We start from the raw sequence: 20298 nt of genomic DNA on the forward strand, positions 1-20298 counted from the left end.
ATCATCTCTAATCTTTTCTCGCTCCTTCTTGTCAGATATATTTAGGCTAAACACAACACCTACACATAGTCCTTTAACAAAGTTTTGGTTTTTAAGTGCCATTTTATTTATTAAAAACGATACCCACATGGTTAATGTACATCCAGTAACATTGTTCCAAAACTATACAACATACAGCCATTCAGTGAGGTTCTCAAAATGGTAACAAAGATCTAGTGAGCGCGCCTATAACAGAGCCAAGAGGCCCTGCAATGGCTGCTTTCATCACTCAGCGGCTGGTGACGTCCGCCATGTCAGCATCACAACTGAGGCTGAGGTCGGCTATGTGACACAGGGTGGGGTCAGGGTGTGGAGACACCAACAACTGTCTGCCCTGGGCCTTCCTGTCTCGAGACTGGACCATGGCCTGGCGTAGACACGTGATCCACTGTTGCTTACTGAAGGAATCATTGGCTTGTAGACTGTAGGAGTGGGCCTTGGAGCGCCCCCTGCTGCTCACACGAAAACAGTTCTTCACTATAGGGGCAGAGGGCAGAGTGGGTAAGGATAGTGTAACATGCCAAAAAGTAAACGGTTCGCGTACATGTGTGGCCTCACCTTTGTCATTGCCCCCTGTAAACGCTCCTCTGAACGAACCCCCTCCACCACCCTCCCCATCTGGGATCACCTCTAGGTTTAGGGAGGCGTTGGGGAGAGGTTGTCTGTAGACTTGGAAAACATGACCGCCTTCTCGGTCTTCTCCCGGTCTGGTCAGCACCAGAGCCAGCTCAAATAGGAATACATGCAGCCGCTGACACAAACAGACACATAGGCACACACAGATTATTTGGGTAATATTTTGAATAATTTGGATTTCTAACGGTGGCGACACACATAAAAATGATTTAAAAATAAAATTTAGCATTTTTTAAATGTAGCGTTGTTTTAAATGAATGTGTAAATGTTTCCCCTACTTAAGTAAAGTAGCCACACTTCTGAGCCCTGTTTTCAAAAAGTTGATTAATATTTTAGGCATTTATATTGAAGGCAATCCTTATTGACTGAGAAAATAGTGGTGGCGAACTGATGTGCACTTCCTGCACAGTGGTGAGACAAATATTGTATGTGTCTCACAATTTATGTGTCATCTTTAAACTCTAATGATACCATAAATGAACCACATTACTCAGTCATAGCACTCTTGTCTTGCTACCGATAAAGTCATGCTATATTTCTGACACGTTCACAAATTCATATATACCTCTTAAATCACAAATTCTTGTAAAGTCAACATTTTGTGTTCAATGAAAAGGACTTACACTGGTGAGGCATTGTGAGTAGATTGAAACAAATTTCTCTAAATGTTGGTTGGAAAACAGTGAGCTAATGAACCATGAGATGAATTAGAAATAGATTTTTACCAGGCCCTTATTGCTCCTGAGCTCCCCATGGCAATAGAGGAAGCGTGACAGTTGGATCTCTGGAAGTCTCTGAAAGTCCTCGAGATAGGCAAGCCCACGCCGGTAAAACTGACACTCGGCCTCGCCTGTCTTCTTGTTCACTTCTGCCACAATGCTGTGGATCACTTCCAACTAAGAATAAAATTAAAGGAACACAAATATTTTAAGAGCAGGCATGATGTACACTAGCCACAATTACTATCGACAGCAGGGATCACAAACCTTTTGAAACTGAAGAGCTACTTCTTTGTGCCTACTAATTTGAAGGGCACCCATAGTTCAATACATACACACGCCCAAAATAACAAATTTGCTCAAATGACCTTTTAAACAAGTTCTTGATAATTATCTGTTGCAAGTTATCAAATACTGTACACGTGAATACAGTAGACAGTGATCATGTTAATGATTTGTCGTAATAATAATCAGGAAATATTTAACAAGGCAGGAAACAAATAAAATAGCTACACTGCCAGCCAAACGAATTGGCACCCCTGCAATTCTGTCAGATAATGCTCAGTTTCTCCCAGAAAATGATTGCAATTACAAATGCATTTGTGGTAATATCTTCATTGTTTTGCTTGCAATGAAAAACACAAAAGAGAATGGGGGGGGGAATCATTATCATTTTACATAAAACTCCCAAAATGGGCCAGACAAAAGTATTGGCACACTTTGAAAAATCATGTGATGCTTCTTTAATTTGTGTAATTAACAGCACCTCTTACTAACCTGTGGCACATAACAGGTGGTGGCAATAAATAAATCAAACTTGCAGCCAGTTAAAATGGATTAACATTGACTCAACCTCTGTCCTGTGTCCTTGTGTGTTCCACATAGAGCATGGAGAAAAGAAAGAAGACCAAAGAACTGTCTGAGGACTTGAGAAGCAAAATTGTCAGGAAGCATGGACAATCTCAATCCATCCCCAAAGACCTGAATGTTCCTGTCTACCATGCACAGTGTCATCAATAAGTGTAAAGCCTATGGCACTGTGGTTAACCTCCTTAGGTGTGGACGGAAAAGAAAAATTGACATGAGATTTCGAGGAAAGATTGCGCGGATGGTGAATAAAGAACCTCGACTAACATCCGAACAAGTTCAAGCTGTCCTGCAGTCCGAGGGTACAACAGTGTCAACCCGGACTATTCGTCGGCGCCTGAATGAAAAGGGACTGTATGCTAGAATACCCAGGAAGACCCCACTTCTGACGCAGAGAAATAAAAAAAAGCCGGGCTGGAGTTTGCCAAAACTTATCTGAGAAAGCCAAAAACGTTTTGGAAGAATGTTCTCTGGTCAGATGAGACAAAAGTAGAGCTTTTGGGGAAAAGGCACCAACAGAGTTTACAGGAAAAAAACGAGGCCTTCAAAGAAAAGAACAAAGTCCCCACAGTCAAACATGGCGGAGGTTCCCTGATGTTTTAGAGTTGCTTTGCTGCCTCTGGCACTGGACTGCTGGACCGTGTGCATGGAATGATGAAGTCTGAAGACTAGCAACAAATTTTGCTGCATTATGTTGGGCCCTGTGTGAGAAAGCTGGGTCTCCCTCAGAGTTCATGGGTCTTCCAGCAAGACAATGACCCAAAACACACTTCAAAAATCACTAGAAAATTATTTGAGAGAAGGCACTGGAGACTTCTAAAGTGGCCAGCAATGAGTCCAGACCTGAATTCCATAGAACACCTGTGGAGAGATCTGAAAATGGCAGTTTGGAGAAGGCACCCGTCAAATCCCAGAAACCTGGAGCAGTTGGCCAAAGAATAATGGTAAAAAATTCCAGTAAAGCATTGTGAGAAACCCATTGATGGATACCGGAAGCGGTTGTTTGCAGTTATTTTGTCTAAAGGTTGTGCTACCAAGTATTAGGCTGAGGGTGCCAATACTTTTGTCTGGCACATTTTTGGAGTTTTGCGTAAAATAATAATGGTATTATTTATTTTTCATTGTCTTATGTGTTTTCAATGCAAGCAAAATAAATGAAGATATTACTACCAAAGCATTTGTAATTGCAATCATTTTCTGGGAGAAATTGAGCATTATCTGACAGAATTGCAGGGGAGCCAATACGTTTGACCAGCAGTATATACAGAATAGAGATCGATATATATATTACATTAAATCATTATCACCTCTACTTCTTTTTGATTTTATAACCCTATATACAGTGCCTTGCAAAAGTATTCGGCCCCCTTGAATCTTGCAACCTTTCGCCACATTTCAGGCTTCAAACAAAGATATGAAATTTAATTTTTTTGTCAAGAATCAACAACAAGTGGGACACAATCGTGAAGTGGAACAACATTTATTGGATAATTTAAACTTTTTTAACAAATAAAAAACTGAAAAGTGGGGCGTGCAATATTATTCGGCCCCTTTACTTTCAGTGCAGCAAACTCACTCCAGAAGTTCAGTGAGGATCCCTGAATGATCCAATGTTGTCCTAAATGACCGATGATGATAAATAGAATCCAAATGTGTGTAATCAAGTCTCCGTATAAATGCACCTGCTCTGTGATAGTCTCAGGGTTCTGTTTAAAGTGCAGAGAGCATTATGAAAACCAAGGAACACACCAGGCAGGTCTGAGATACTGTTGTGGAGAAGTTTAAAGCCGGATTTGGATACAAAAAGATTTCCCAAGCTTTAAACTTCTCAAGGAGCACTGTGCAAGCCATCATATTGAAATGGAAGGAGCATCATACCACTGCAAATCTACCAAGACCCGGCCGTCCTTCCAAACTTTCTTCTCAAACAAGGAGAAAACTGATCAGAGATGCAGCCAAGAGGCCCATGATCACTCTGGATGAACTGCAGAGATCTACAGCTGAGGTGGGAGAGTCTGTCCATAGGACAACAATCAGTCGTACACTGCACAAATCTGGCCTTTATGGAAGAGTGGCAAGAAGAAAGCCATTTCTCAGAAATATCCATAAAAAGTCTCGTTTAAAGTTTGCCACAAGACACCTGGGAGACACACCAAACATGTGGAAGAAGGTGCTCTGGTCAGATGAAACCAAAATTGAACTTTTTGGCCACAAGGCAAAACGATATGTTTGGCGTAAAAGCAACACAGCTCATCACCCTGAACACACCATCCCCACTGTCAAACATGGTGGTGGCAGCATCATGGTTTGGGCCTGCTTTTCTTCAGCAGGGACAGGGAAGATGGTTAAAATTGACGGGAAGATGGATGCAGCCAAATACAGGAGCATTCTGGAAGAAAACCTGTTGGTATCTGCACAAGACCTGAGACTGGGACGGAGATTTATCTTCCAACAGGACAATGATCCAAAACATAAAGCCAAATCTGCAATGGAATGGTTAAAAAATAAACGTATCCAGGTGTTAGAATGGCCAAGTCAAAGTCCAGACCTGAATCCAATCAAGAATCTGTGGAAAGAGCTGAAGACTGCTGTTCACAAACACTCTCCATCCAACCTCACTGAGCTCGAGCTGTTTTGCCAGGAAGAATGGGCAAGAATGTCAGTCTCTCGATGTGCAAAACTGATAGAAACATACCCCAAGCGACTTGCAGCTGTAATTGGAGCAAAAGGTGGCGCTACAAAGTATTAACGCAAGGGGGCCGAATAATATTGCACGCCCCACTTTTCAGTTTTTTATTTGTTAAAAAAGTTTAAATTATCCAATAAATTTTGTTCCACTTCACGATTGTGTCCCACTTGTTGTTGATTCTTGACAAAAAATTAAAATTTTATATCTTTATGTTTGAAGCCTGAAATGTGGCGAAAGGTTGCAAGGCTTAAGGGGGCCGAATACTTTTGCAAGGCACTGTAAGTCTTATGGAGATCAATATCATCCATTTTCCAGATTGCTTTCCCCATCTAGGTTGGAGTCTATTTCAGGTGACTTCTGTCTGTAGGCTAACCACTCCCAGTGTTGGTTGCCAGTCATTCATTGGTATATACTGTACAAAGACTGTTCACACTCACTTAGCGGGAAATTAAACCACACTGCCTGCACAGAAGTCAGTCCAGTAAAAGCATTAAACCAATTAGTATATACCATTTAGTATTTCATTTAGTCTATCTTTATATTTACTCACTGCATTAGGCAACGTGAACTCATCTGGGTGCTCAGCTGGTGTGCACTTTTGAATCTCTTTGAGCAAAAGAGGGTATTTCACCAAACGACTTCGAGGGAGATCCAGGAAGTTCCAAAGGTCCAATTTCCTGCTAAACGATGACTCCTGGCAGAGGCGCAAGAACTGTTCCACACGCTTCTCTTGTTTTTTGTGGTCCAGAAGGGCTTTAGCTTCTACCTGGTTACAGCAGTATGTGACGTAGGCCTCCAGGCAAGGAAACTGCTTAGTGTAAAGAGGTGAAGCGAAAAGTTAAGGAACAGAATGGCGGTTGTTGTTTTGAGACGTTGAGTGCATAGCATATAAACTAAAAACAGTAGAACATGTACCAACCCAATTCATGAGAGTGGGAGCCACTTCGCCCACAGTTTTTTTCGATCCCCTCAGACGCTCAAGACGGCTCAGCAGATCTTTTACAGAGGAAAAGCAGGCTGGTCAATTATGTGAATTCTTATTTCAACAATGGTCTAAAATACTAATAGCACATTTGCAGAATGTATCATGAAGTATGAAGGATATATATGATGCAATGCTCAGGTTTTAGTCACACAGTGTAAGTGGTATTACAATAAATGGTGTTATACTTGTATAGCGCTTTTCCACCTTTCAAGGCGGTCAAAGCGCTTTACATTGTAACAATGTATACATATTTTAAAGCATTTAACCATGAGCTGTTTCTAAATGTGGTTAGCTATTTTAGCAACATAACTGCAAACAGACAGGAAGTTGCATGCATGCAGGCAGGCTTTTTTATACACTCACCAGCCACAGCCTTTGGTTGTGTCAAAACAATACAACACAGCGGTCTCAAAATCAATTTATGATGGGGCTGCTAGTAATAGGGTGTGGCTGAGTGTGAAAATCAAGTATAGAAAAGTACAACAAAGCGTACATAAACGCCTTCAATTTTCTAGACTTCTAAACTTGATATCACATAAATGTACTGTATATGTAGTTAAGTCATGGAAAATAGGTCATTTAACTATTGTCTAATATATATTAAAAAAGAAGTTTGTTAAAAGTCATCATCAAACCCAATTCAGAAAAAGGAGAAACAACATCCAATTTTGTGATATACATATCTAGAAGAAACATGAAGTGAAATGTCACCCTCATGATGCAAGATAATCAGCTCAGCATTATACAATAAATGTCAACACAACAGAAATGAATGTCTGTTAAATCCAAACAGCATTTTTTGCGTGTAGCAAATGTGTGTGTGTGTATATATGTATATGGCGGAAAACACATACAAGGCTGAAAAAGCAGTTTCTATTCTTGCACTCCTCTTTAAAAGAAACTGCTGTATTTTAAGCCAAAAGAACTGTTGTGTTTGAAGGAACAATATGTCTATATGCTGCCATAGCAGTTTCATGGCGCATTAAGCCCCCGAACTATTTTTAATTTGTCCGGTTTACCCTGGAGACCCTTGTTTACAGACACCGCGCAACCGCTTTTGTTTCAACGCAGCCATAAAAAGATGGTAAGTAATTATATTTATTATTCGAAATATTTATCATTTTTTGCTTAGCATCATTAATAAATGTCTAATATTTAAAGAAAAACACTTTATAAAATTTTTCACTCGCGTATTTTAAACTTTTAAACAAATGTCACAATGACAAAAATAGATATCAGTGACCTATTTACAGACACTACCTCATAACTATTGCTTTTTGTTACTACATACCTGTCAACCCGAGGCCGCAATCTTACAAATAGTGACGTATGCCCTTACAAATTGGTGACTAATCTTGCAACTTTGTATATGGCGTGCAATATGAAACAAAAATAAAACTCAATTTTTAAAATATGAATTTATTGATAATATTGTCACATTCAACCTGGTGCAATCAAAGAACAATCAGTATCTTCAGCTACATCATGATTACTAAAATTTAACTGACTTTTGTTATAATTGTATGTAGCACTTTTGGCAATTTCTATCATATCTTTTGATGGTTGCACTTCATGGCACTTCAGCTCGCAATTCAGTTGGACTTGTAGTTCATTAGAGTGTCCAATTATAAATAAAAAATGTCAATTGTTAAAATTAACTTACCGATGCAATCTTTGAGTCAGGGAACATTTCTTATGCGAATTCTGAGAAGTGATCAGCAGAAAATCTCCGTTTCCGGCACTTTTCATTCTGCAGAATTCATCTTTATGACCAGTGTTGTTAATCTTACTTTTAAAAAGTAATTAATTACGGTTACAAATTACTTCTCCCATAAAGTTATTGAGTTAGTAACTCTGTTAACTGAATGTAAGCGTAATTAGTTACTTGGCAAAGTAACTGGTGTTACCGTTCATGTTTGTCCCCCCCCCCCCCCAACATAGTAAACTTTGCTATGTTTGGAAGTTATTTAATGTTGTGAATCAACTGTTAAAGTTGTTAAAATTGCTCCCGTTTTTGCATTAGTTCCCTTCTGTCTACTTTTGACATGGGAAAAATTTAAAACTGTTTCATAATTTAAAGATAGATTCAAATCAAGATTTTGCAGATTTAAGAGTATTTTAGATAAAAATTTACTTAGGTTAGTTACTTAGGGATGTGATATCTATTGTAGGTGTAGACTGTAGGCTGCCGGCTACAGTCAGGAAATACTGGAGCCACCTAGCCTAGCATCGCGTTTGCTACAGCGTCACAACAAACACTCTTCTCTCTCCGTGTCTCTGACTTTTCTCGCGTCATTCAACCAACGTAGTAATGCATAGTACTGCACGTTGTCTCTTTGCCGAAACGGTTACAAAATCCGAACGGAGAAAAAAAAAAATGTAATGCACGAAAAACGTACAGATTTTGAGCGTACGGCGTACACATTTAAAAATCAGTGCTCACTTGTACAAATTACGCCGAAACCGTACAACTTGACAGGTATGTTACTGTCGCATTTTCCGTGAACTTTTAGATCATAATCGCTCCAAAGAAAAATTGGGAAAAAAAAAAAAACGTTTAAAAGGGTAAATATTTGAAAAGAAAATCTCAACGACTCCTTGATGTCTGCGATTTCTGCATTGCGACCCATGTTATATTACAGCGTTTCACCCATAAAATCCCCCAAAAGTCCGGCTGTGGCCGTTCACTGCTGTGTTTTGACACTCAGTGAGACATGATACACGTAGTTTTTGGATCGAAAAAAAGGTAAGTATGCAATAGTATCTCGTTGACATCATAGTGTCTTTAATTATGATCTCTCATGCTCTCACCTTGAGTTAGGGTTTAGGGGTTTCAATTTTTTTTAAAGTGCCCTCCTGTTCATATTTTCTCTTCCCCCAGAAAATTGAGATTTTAGGCTCTCCAATGATGTATCAAACATGCATATGGGACAATATTAAATTTGGCCAAATTGGGGGTCTCAGAGCGGAACTTCAAGTCACTCGAGTGTTTTCCGCCGTTATATATACAGTGGGGAGAACAAGTATTTGATACACAACCGATTTAGCTGGTTTTCCCACTTGCAAGCCATGTAAGAGGTCTGTAATCTGTATCATAAATTCTCTTCAACTGTGAGGGACGGAATCTAATCCAAAAATCCCTCCTGTTCTCCACTCATTACCGGAAGTAACTGCACCTGTTTGAACTTGTTACCTGTATAAAAGACACCTGTTCACATGCTCAAACGAACAAACTCCAACCTCTCCACAATGGCCAAGACCAAAGAGCTGTGTAAGGACATCAGGGATAAAATAATAGACCTGCACAAGGCTGGGATGGGCTACAGGAAAATAAGCAAGCAGCTTGGTGAGAAGGTAACAACTGTTGGAGCGATTATTAGAAAATGGAAGAAGTTCAAGTTGACGGTCAATCTGCCTCGTTCTGGGGCTCCATGCAAGATCTCACCTCGTGGGGCATCACTGATCATGAAGAAGGTAAGGGATCAGCCCAGAACTACACGGCAGGACCTGGTCAATGACCTGAGGAGAGCTGGAACCACAGTCTCGAAGAAAACCATCGGAAACACATTACACCGTCATGGATTAAAATCCTACAGCGTACGCAACGTCCTGCTGCTAAAGCCAGTGCATGTCCAGACACGTCTGAAGTTTGCCACTGACCATCTGGATGATCCAGATGAGCAATGGGAGAAGGTCATGTGGTCGGATGAGACCAAAATTGAACTTTTTGGTCTAAACTCGGCTCATCGTGTTTGGAGGAAAAAGAAGGATGAGTACAACCCCAAGAACACCATCCCAACCGTGAAACATGGAAGAGGAAACATCATTTTTTGGGGCTGCTTCTCTGCCAAGGGTACAGGACGACTGCACCGTATTGAGGGGAGGATGGATGGGGCTATGTATCGCCAGATCTTGGCTGACAACCTCCTTCCTTCAGTGAGAGCCCTGAAGATGGGTCGTGGCTGGGTCTTCCAGCATGACAACGACCCAAAGCACACAGCCAAGGCAACTAAAGAGTGTTGCCCGGCAGCAGCCCCGAAACCTGAAGGCTCTGGAGAAGATCTGCATGGAGGGGTGGGCCAAAATCCCTGCTGCAGTGTGTGCAAACCTTGTCAAGGACTACAGGAAACGTTTGGTATCTGTAATAGCAAACAAAGGTTTCTGTACCGAATATTAAGTTCGATTTTTGTGATGTATCAAATATTATTTTATGCAATTAAATGCAAATTTATTATTTAAAAATCATACGTGATTTTCTTGTTAGGGCTCCTGCTCCTCCCTCCTGAGCCCTGGCCCACCTCCTGCAGGTGTGCCTGTTTTTATTTTGATTACAGATTGCACGAGACGGGGTGAGCGGCCACAGGTGATGGTGATGATAATCAGCCCTCTTTAAAAGCAGTGGACGCCGCCACCTCGTCGCCCGATCAACGTGTCTGTTTGCTAAGTCAGTTGTATCTCGCATTCTTTACTTATTTCTCTGCTCACCGGCTCACGACATTTTTTGCTCTTGTCCCAGGTCCTGTTTTTTGCGCGCCCCTTGTCGGATTTCACGCCTGCCTCCTTCCCGAGCTTCATCGCCTCACGCCCACTCGACTACCCCGATCAGGAAGTTCCACTGTTTTTGGTGTTGGACACAATAAAGCACTTTTATTCATTGCCACACCATGCCTGTGTCTGCATAAAGATCCCCTCCATTCCGAGATTCCTAACAGTTTGATCGGGCCACGATGGATCTAGCAGACAATCCTTCCGGCTCTCCCAGGTCACTCCGGGACCAACACCAAGCCATTGACTTCCTCTTCCATAAGGTAACGGCCATTTCCCACTCACTCCGGGCCATACAAGCACAACTAGCCCCGTCACCTCTTCGCCACGCCGCCGCCTCACCAAGCCGCGTTCCAGCAAGTAACCCGGCGTCATTTGCTACGGGCCGAGAGCCTCATGTCCCCGCTCCGGCGCCGTACAATGGCAACCTCGGCACTTGTCGCGCCTTTCTGTTGCAATGTAGCATAGTTTTCGAGCTACAGCCACACACATACCACGAAGATAGAGCGAAAATTGCCTACCTTATTAGCTGCCTAAGCGGGGTGGCTCTCGATTGGGCGTCATCAGTCTGGGAGCAGGGATCCCCCGTGTGTCGCTCGTACGCGTCCTTCACAGAGGAAATGCGCAAAATATTTGACCACCCAGTCCGCGGCAAAGAGGCAGCCAAACGGCTCATGTCGGCTCGCCAAGGGTCTCGGAGCGTCGCCGAATTCTCAGTGGAGTTCCGGACGTTGGCCGCTGAGAGTCGTTTTAACGACGCGGCCCTACAAGAGGTATTCCTCCGCGCATTGAACGAGCCTCTCAAGGACGAATTGGCCACCCGGGACGAGCCAGATTCCCTGGACAATCTCATCAGCCTTTCTATCAAAATTGACAATCGCCTGCGTGAACGCCAGAGACAACGCAGGGTGCGGCCGGACGACCCGCATTTGCCCCTCACAGTCTTCCCGCGTCCATCCCCGCTTCCTGTCCTGGCCACTGACACGGCGCCAACGACATCACCCCCTGCTGAAAGGACCGCGCCAATGCAGTTTGGCAACACCAGGCTGTCGCAGGAGGAGCGTACACGCAGGTATCTTGCACAATTATGTATTTACTGTGGTCAAGGTGGGCACTTTATTTGCAGCTGCCCGCTGCGTCTGGGCTCACCCAGAAAAGGGGGACTACTCGTGAGCCACATGTCCAATCATTCCTCAAGCCGGCTCCAGCTCACAGCCACACTCACCTGGAAGGACCAGTCCCGCACAGTGACCGCCCTTGTGGATTGTGGTTCTGACGATAACTTCATGGATCGTGGCCTCGTGGAGCAGTTGGGGCTGGTTACGCATCCGCTTCCTGCCCCGTTAAAAACCACAGCACTCGATGGGCGTCTCCTTTTTAGTGTGAGTCATAAAACAGAAGCCGTCGACGTCATCTTGTCCGGAAACCACAGAGAGGTGAGCTCCTTTCTAGTTTTCCATAGTCCCGGCACACCGTTGGTCCTCGGCCTGCCATGGCTAAAAACACACAACCCTGCCATAGACTGGACACACCCCAAGCTAACTGCGTGGAGTGACTTCTGCCATGCTAACTGTTTGAAATCCACTTTAGTGCCTGCTCGTCCTGTCCAGAGCATGGGACAACCTGACCTGTCCGCGGTACCAAAATGCTACCACGACCTGGGGCAGGTGTTCGATGAAGACCGCGCAGCATCGCTCCCCCCGCACCGTCCTTATGATTGTGCTATCGACCTCCTTCCTGGCGCGGCTCTTCCCAAAGGTCGCCTCTTTAACATCTCACTACCAGAAAGGGAGGCGATGAAAAAATACATTACAGAGTCCTTAGCAACTGGTGCCATTCGCCCGTCGTCTTCCCCTGTAGGTGCGGGATTCTTTTTCATAGGCAAGAAGGACGGTGGCCTGAGACCCTGCATAGACTTTCGAGGCCTGAACGAGATAACAGTAAAAAACAAGTACCCTCTTCCCCTTCTTGATTCCGCGTTCACCCCCCTCCAAGGTGCTGCTATTTTCACGAAACTCGACCTACGTAGCGCCTACCACCTTGTCCGTATTAGGCAGGGCGACGAGTGGAAGACCGCCTTTAATACACCCATGGGCCATTATGAGTACTTAGTAATGCCATTTGGACTCACAAACGCTCCAGCGGTTTTCCAGAACCTCATTAACGACGTCCTGGGGGACATGATTAACAAATTTGTGGTGGTCTACTTGGATGACATCCTTGTGTTCTCCCGCACACCTCAAGAGCACGAGAACCACGTCCGTCAAGTGCTCCAGCGGCTCCTTGAGAACCGACTGTACGTCAAGGCAGAAAAGTGCGAGTTTCATGTCCCGGAGACCACGTTTCTCGGCTACGTCGTAGGGCAGGGGGAGCTACGCATGGACCCGGCAAAAGTCACTGCAGTTCTGAACTGGCCTCGCCCCTCTGACCGAAAGCAGCTACAGCGGTTTCTCGGTTTTGCCAATTTTTACCGTCGCTTTATCCGTAATTACAGCCGGATTGCGGCTCCACTCACGGCCCTCACTTCCACTGCCAAGCCGTTTCTTTGGTCCAAGACTGCAGACTCCGCCTTCAGCGACCTCAAGAGCCGTTTCACCTCTGCCCCGGTGCTAGCTCATCCCAACCAGTCGCTGCAGTTCATGGTAGAGGTCGACGCCTCGGAGATAGGCGTGGGTGCTGTGCTATCCCAACGCCAGCCCGCCGACGGCAAGATACATCCATGTGCCTTTTTCTCCCGCAGGCTCTCTCCCGCTGAACGCAATTATAGCATCGGGGACAGGGAACTCTTGGCGGTAAAACTGGCCTTGGAAGAATGGCGCCACCTCCTGGAAGGGGCATCCCAGCCATTTGTCGTGCTCACCGACCACAAAAACCTGGAGTACCTCAAGTCCGCCCGGAGACTGAATCCACGACAAGCCAGGTGGGCCATGTTTTTCTGCCGCTTTGACTTCACCCTTTCATACATTCCAGGTTCCAAAAACGCCAAACCAGACGCCCTGTCACGCCAGTTCCAGACCACCGAACCCAAGGAGGAACCTGCCCCCATTCTTCCACCAACCTGCTTCCTCGCCTCAATGGAGTGGGAGATTGAGCGGAAGGTGAAGGACTCCCATGGTGAGCACCCAGACCCCCGAACTGGCCCGCAACCTGACCTGTTTGTGCCCCAAGCTCTCCGTTCCCAGGTGCTGGAGTGGGCTCACTCCTCCCGGCTGTTCTGCCACCCCGGCATACGTAGAACGATGGCTGTGCTGCGCCAGCGGTTCTGGTGGCCGTCAATGTCGGAGGACACCAGATCCTTTGTTTTGGCATGTACAGTCTGCGCCCGCAGCAAAACTACCACCAAGCCCAGCTCTGGACTTCTCCGCCCGTTACCCATTCCGAGCCGCCCTTGGTCTCATATAGCGCTAGATTTCGTCACCGGTCTGCCTCCTTCCAAGGGTCACACAGTGATACTCACCGTCGTGGACAGGTTCTCCAAAGCCGCCCATTTCATCCCCCTTCGCAAGCTCCCGTCAGCCACAGAAACCACAACCCTGCTCACTGACCATGTATTCCGTTTGCACGGCATTCCGGCAGATATAGTCTCTGACCGCGGACCACAATTCACCTCACAAGTTTGGAAGGCTTTCTGTGCGGCCCTGGGCGTGAGCGTGAGCCTCTCCTCGGGTTACCACCCACAGACCAATGGCCAGTGCGAACGGACTAACCAACAGCTCGAAGCGGCCCTCCGTTGCACTACTCAGGCTCACCCCAGCACCTGGAGCGATCAATTGCCCTGGGTCGAATACGCGCACAACTCCCTGCCAAATGCCTCCTCGGGTATGTCACCATTCTTGTGTTCCTTGGGTTACCAACCCCCGTTGTTCCCCTCACAGGAACGTGACCTCGCCGTCCCATCGGTCCAAGGACACATAGATCGTTGTTCCAGGGTCTGGGAGCAAGCGCGCGCTGCACTCCTCCGCGCCTCTGAGAAATCCCGTGCCCAGGCTGACCGTCGCCGCACACCTGCACCCAGCTACGCCGTCGGCCAAAGAGTGTGGCTGTCTTCAAAGTCCCTGCCACTGAAAACTGAGTCGGTTAAGCTTTCCCCCCGGTTTGTTGGCCCCTTTGAGATCACAAAGTTGGTGAACCCTAGTGCTGTGCGCCTTAAGCTCCCTGCCCATTTCAGAGTCCACCCTACCTTCCACGTCTCCCAAGTCAAGCCGGTTTCCACGAGTCCCTTGGCCCCCCCTGTTCAGCCGCCTCCGCCACCTCTCTCGGTCGATGGGGGTCCTGCCTACCGTGTGGAGCGGCTTCTCGATGTCCGCCGTCGTGGCCGGGGGCTCCAGTATCTGGTGGACTGGGAGGGTTATGGCCCGGAAGAGCGATCCTGGATTCCAGCCCGGTGGGTGTTGTCCCGCGAGCTAATCCGTGATTTCCACCGCACCCATCCTGGAAGTCTTCGTCGGGCGCCAGGTGGCGCCCGTAGGAGGGGGGGTCCTGTTAGGGCTCCTGCTCCTCCCTCCTGAGCCCTGGCCCACCTCCTGCAGGTGTGCCTGTTTTTATTTTGATTACAGATTGCACGAGACGGGGTGAGCGGCCACAGGTGATGGTGATGATAATCAGCCCTCTTTAAAAGCAGTGGACGCCGCCACCTCGTCGCCCGATCAACGTGTCTGTTTGCTAAGTCAGTTGTATCTCGCATTCTTTACTTATTTCTCTGCTCACCGGCTCACGACATTTTTTGCTCTTGTCCCAGGTCCTGTTTTTTGCGCGCCCCTTGTCGGATTTCACGCCTGCCTCCTTCCCGAGCTTCATCGCCTCACGCCCACTCGACTACCCCGATCAGGAAGTTCCACTGTTTTTGGTGTTGGACACAATAAAGCACTTTTATTCATTGCCACACCATGCCTGTGTCTGCATAAAGATCCCCTCCATTCCGAGATTCCTAACATTTCTGGGGTTTTTTGTATTAGATTCCGTCCCTCACAGTTGAAGAGAACTTATGATACAAATTGCACCTCTACATGCTTTGCAAGTGGGAAAACCAGCAAAATCGGCCTTGTATCAAATACTTGTTCTCCCCACTGTATATACTGTATATGTATATGTGTGTGTAAAAGCATGCAATGTAAAAATTATGATCACCTTCATGGAGAGGAATGAGAGAGTCTAGAGTCCCAAAAATCTGCCTGAGTTCGCTCTCGGACATGATGTCCAGCTTCAGCATGGGCTCATAATACACCTAGTGACAATCACAGAGACTAAGGTCAATTAATGTGAAAGTGTGTGACTGTGTACAGATTTAAATGCAAGGCAATGTTCATTTTACATGAATACAGATTTTGTTGTAGTAGTACCGGTGATTTATTTATTTTTCTGTATTTCTATTCAGCTATCTTTTTTACAGAATCGATATTCTTCCTTTTTACGTTTTGACAATAAAAGACAGATTTTACACGCACTTTTCATTTAATTGCAGTTTCAAAACTCAATTTTAAATTTATTCCTAAAACCTCATCGAGCACTCAAGACTGAAATGTTACTTAATTTTTGTTTTTGGGTTGGGTGTGTGTCTGTCCAAGACGTAAAACTACACTACATTTTCAAGAGTAAGCAGTTGCAGTTGTGTACCTTCTTAACAAGACTAAGATCCTCAATGAGTTGTCGCTCCCCCTCAGTCAGCTCATAGATCACCTGCAGATTAGGTGTGGAAACACACATACACTTGCATAACATGTCATGCACAAATGGGCCAACATAAGATCTTGAGGATGACCCTTCAACAGAGGAAGTAGAGCCTGCGGTTCCAGCTAACATCCTCTTTCACAATCCTTCACAGAGCCATCAATAACATGACACGTTTAACTTGATTTAGCTTCTAACTCTCTCCTCACCTCTTGTCGTTTGATCTCCTTGGCGGTGAGGTTGTGACTTTCTACAGTGTCACTCCAACACTGGCTGTTGCGTCTCCGTGGAAAAGATGTGCCCTTTGTCCGAGAGCGCAAGGGTGGCGTGGGCAAGGGCCGCACCTCTGTACGAAAACTAATGGAGCGCTGGAAGCAGCAACATTTAAATAAGCGCTTGCCTATGTTCAACCTGACTAGTAACCTATAATGAGTGTTACTGCAGTTACCGAAATGGACTGGCCAAAGCGTTTGAGAGCAGGCGTCTTTACCGGGGAGATGACCCCTGTTAGGCTGTTTGACTTGACCACAGGTTTGACCCGCTTGTTGCTAGGCTCCTACAAGGACAAATTAAATCTACAGTGTAACACACAAGTGAGAACACCCCTCGCATTTCTGCAGATATTTAAGCATATATTTTCATGGGACAAGACTGACAAAATGAAACTTTGACACAATGAAAAGTAGTCTGTGTGCAGCTTATATAAAAGTTAATTTATTTTCCCCACAAAATAAGAACAGGCTGACCCCCCACCTCTTCAATCTCTGCAGGAATGCGGACAGCACTCCTGTAACTAGTCACATGACATTTTGGAGGGAAAATGGCAAGCAGTACTCAATTTGGACATTTAGGGATGTGCATGTTTTCATAGGGGTGTACCCACTTTTGTTGCTAGGGGTTTAGATATTAATGTCTATATTTTGAGGGGAAAATAAATAAACTATTATATAAGCTGCACACAGACTACATTTTATTGTGTTAAAGTTTTGTTTTGTCAGTGTTGTCCCATGAAAAGATATTAAATATCTGCAGAAATGCGAGGTGTGTACGCTTTTGTCATACACTGTATATTTGACTTCCGTGAGTTTAAACCATTAAAAAACACCCATGCAATTCATCAGGGCTGCTTAATGGGCCAAACAACCCCTGTGGAAAATTCACCTCTGAGTCATTCATGAGCTGGGGCAGCATTTCATCCTGTACTTGCGGCTCCTCCTCCTCCTCATCCTGTCAAAAAAGGCATATGTATACAGTGGATATGGTCCACAGACTCCACACACCCCTGCTTCAAATGACAAAATTTGTGCTTTTTTTTTTTTTTTGACTAGTTCCAAACTTTCTATCAGCCATTCACTGCCATTGATGGCCAGTGGCCACAAAAATTCAATCCATTTCAACTGAGAGGGTTGGCAGGGATCATTAAGTGCCACGAATGAGTTAATGTGACCTCCAATTCAATAGACCCCACACCCTCAAATATAAAAAATTAATGTGCTACTGCAGACTGAGGGCTGTGAGAAAGAGCACGCATGCCCTCTAACTCTTCACTTAAAGGCAACAATAAGTAATTAGCCCTGATACACAAAAATCCAAAATCAGGCTCCAAGGATAGATGATTATACATCCTCTAGAATGAATATACCAAATTTCATTGTGCTCTGCTTGCAACAAATGGAGGAATGAATTAAAGAAAATAGTGTCCACACCCCAAAAACAACATGAGCCTCGATTTACAGGCCTTCAGTCTCTAATCTTTTTGATAATTGTTGTTCTGATCAAACAATTTTTCCTATAGCATGAACTGGAAGGTTCTGTGCTCCCTGCTATTTTTAATGCTCCATAATGCCCTTGAGTGTTTATCTTTTTTTTTTTTGTTATGTTGGAGCCTAATACACTTCTGAAAATATGACAATAAGATTGATGTGATGTCATTGAACCAATACCAAAAATCTCCCAAACCATGTGAGAAATGTTTGTTCAGATGAGACCTTTTCAGCCATTATTCCTAAAGGTATAAAAACTAAGTGCTCTTTTATCAACCCACTCTATAAATGGGCATGCTCACTTGTTGAACTACACTATCTCATTTAACTAAACCACACCCCAAAATAGTGTTACTATATACAGGTTAAAGATCCAAAAAACAATTTTGAAATATTATATACAGTATCCCAAAAATCTAACACTGGAATGGTGAGCTTTTAGTTTGTATTTACTTTCAACCTACAAACTAAATGGGGCACTCAGCAGAGTCATGACAGCTCAGAAAAGTGGAACAAGATCTGTTGCGCAGAACAGCCCTCTCATTTCCTGTGTGACTCTTTCAAAGAGGAAGAGTGTTGAAAGTGAGCCTGTGTAGTAAAATACAAGAGCAATGCTCGCTTCTGGTGTATATGCAGAAATCCAATGGATCTAAAATGGCGTTGTACCCATTTAACGGTAATTCACTAAAGAAACAAGCAAAAAAAATCAGCGGTATTGACAGTTTTTGTCCACTCCTTTACTCTGTGGTAACCAATGAAGTTGACAAATGTCGTTGACATTTTCTAGTAGCAAAGGGGTCAAACAGTTAACTCACCTCTATAATTCTGATCACAGGGTCAGGGGTCAAACCTTGTTTTCTCTTCTTCTAAAACCAGACAATAATCACAGTTTATTGTTTTTATGGGACGGTACATTGAGGTGCTCGGGCAACAATGGACTTACTCCTGCATGGTCACATATGGTAGGGGTGGACGGCATTTCTCTTTGTGACCTTAAATTATATTCCTAAATTAATGTCTTGGAGTAAAACCAAGAATATACAGTACTTGTTCTTACATTCTCCTTAGGTTTATCCATTTACTGACAAGGTTAGAAGACACGGTAATTTATGTGAAACAAAAACATGCAAATCATACCAAGATGTCTTGGTCTCATAGCCGTCTTCCATTTCCATCTTCTTTGACATCAAATCCTTTTCACAAATCCATCACGTTCACAAAAAAATAATTAAAAATAAATAAATAAAAAAGAGGTATGCCCAAGCTCATACCAGAGAGTTTTCTACTTAAAAATAAAAAGTGAACCTAACACTGCGCAGTTCCGCAGAAAGAAGTGCAACTCCTTCGCTACGCGATCTCACTCAACCACATCCTTTTGGGCTGTACTTAACAATGTATCCGCTCTGCTCAGGCAGGGTAAGTAATTTGCTTAAATCTGACACACATTACTTGAATCTGACAAATGGATGACTGATTTGTGAAGGGAAGTGAGAGTCGATTTTCGATAAGTTATTTACTGCTAGTAATTAAGGATGCAGCTCTCCAAAAAAAAAAGGTATTCTACTCAAGGCCCCTACCCCCCTCTTAATTCTCTTGACTCTTCAACAGGCCAATAATGGGAGCCCAGGTTTGTATCTTTACCCCGATAAACAAGTACAATGTGGTCTGGTTAGTCACTGTGATATGTAGAAAACTATCACCTGTGTCAGCAATATTGTGGCAGCTCTATGATTTGACAGACATGAGAATGCAGCAAATACTATGTCAAGTCTTTAGAAGTGTATGCACCTGATAGTGTAGATGGGCATCAAGGTCAACAGCACCTCATCAAATAAACTGAAAAGACATTTTAGGGCGGCTGTACTGCAGGAATTCAGGCAACTCGTGTCTGAAAGCCTTAATTTGCCTACTTTTAAAGATTGCAGTTGAAGGTTAAATAAGCACCCAACAACACTGGTTGCCATATTTTGACTGAACATTTTGAAATGCTATGAATTTCAAAATGTTCTTTTGAAACAGGCAGGGTTATCTGGAACCTTGATCAAGCTAATGTGCAATGCAAAAGAAGTCAATGTTGAAACACGGGTCAAATAGTCATCACTTCATAATGAGGGTTCAAAAAACACGCACAGGTAGAATGTTGATTTGACATTTATTTACTATCAAGCTAAGTGCTCCCATAAAGATACATTACCTTGCTTTTACACTGTAATGCCATTAAGTGTACATGGTAGAGAGATGTTTATCATCTACATGTTGTCCGAGCTCTAATCAGCCCCGAGAATTAACGTAAAATACAAAAAAAAAAAAAAAAAAAAAAAAAAGACATGAAATAGAGAAATCTGATTCCATGTGCAAGAGCGCTCCACAAACTGCAAGGAGTGCTGA

The 20298-nt window shown here is 44.2% G+C and overlaps 1 protein-coding gene across 1 annotated transcript; it reads right to left on the reverse strand.

Moving 5' to 3' along the window:
- Positions 1-104: 104 nt before the first annotated feature.
- Positions 105-19908, reverse strand: arhgef3l (Rho guanine nucleotide exchange factor (GEF) 3, like). Its single transcript, XM_057829821.1, has 13 exons — positions 19048-19908; positions 18854-18902; positions 18726-18776; positions 17309-17374; positions 16596-16703; positions 16357-16515; positions 16094-16156; positions 15608-15704; positions 5870-5946; positions 5501-5758; positions 1401-1571; positions 598-790; positions 105-516 (listed from the first exon to the last, which is right to left on the reverse strand). Exons 1-13 carry the CDS (start codon positions 19095-19097, stop codon positions 269-271), a joined length of 1590 nt encoding a protein of 529 aa, XP_057685804.1. The 5' UTR covers positions 19098-19908; the 3' UTR covers positions 105-268.
- Between the last annotated feature and the right edge of the window lie 390 nt (positions 19909-20298).

Source organism: Corythoichthys intestinalis, chromosome 2, assembly GCF_030265065.1.
Source record: "Corythoichthys intestinalis isolate RoL2023-P3 chromosome 2, ASM3026506v1, whole genome shotgun sequence".
In the NCBI taxonomy this organism is placed as follows: domain Eukaryota; kingdom Metazoa; phylum Chordata; class Actinopteri; order Syngnathiformes; family Syngnathidae; genus Corythoichthys; species Corythoichthys intestinalis.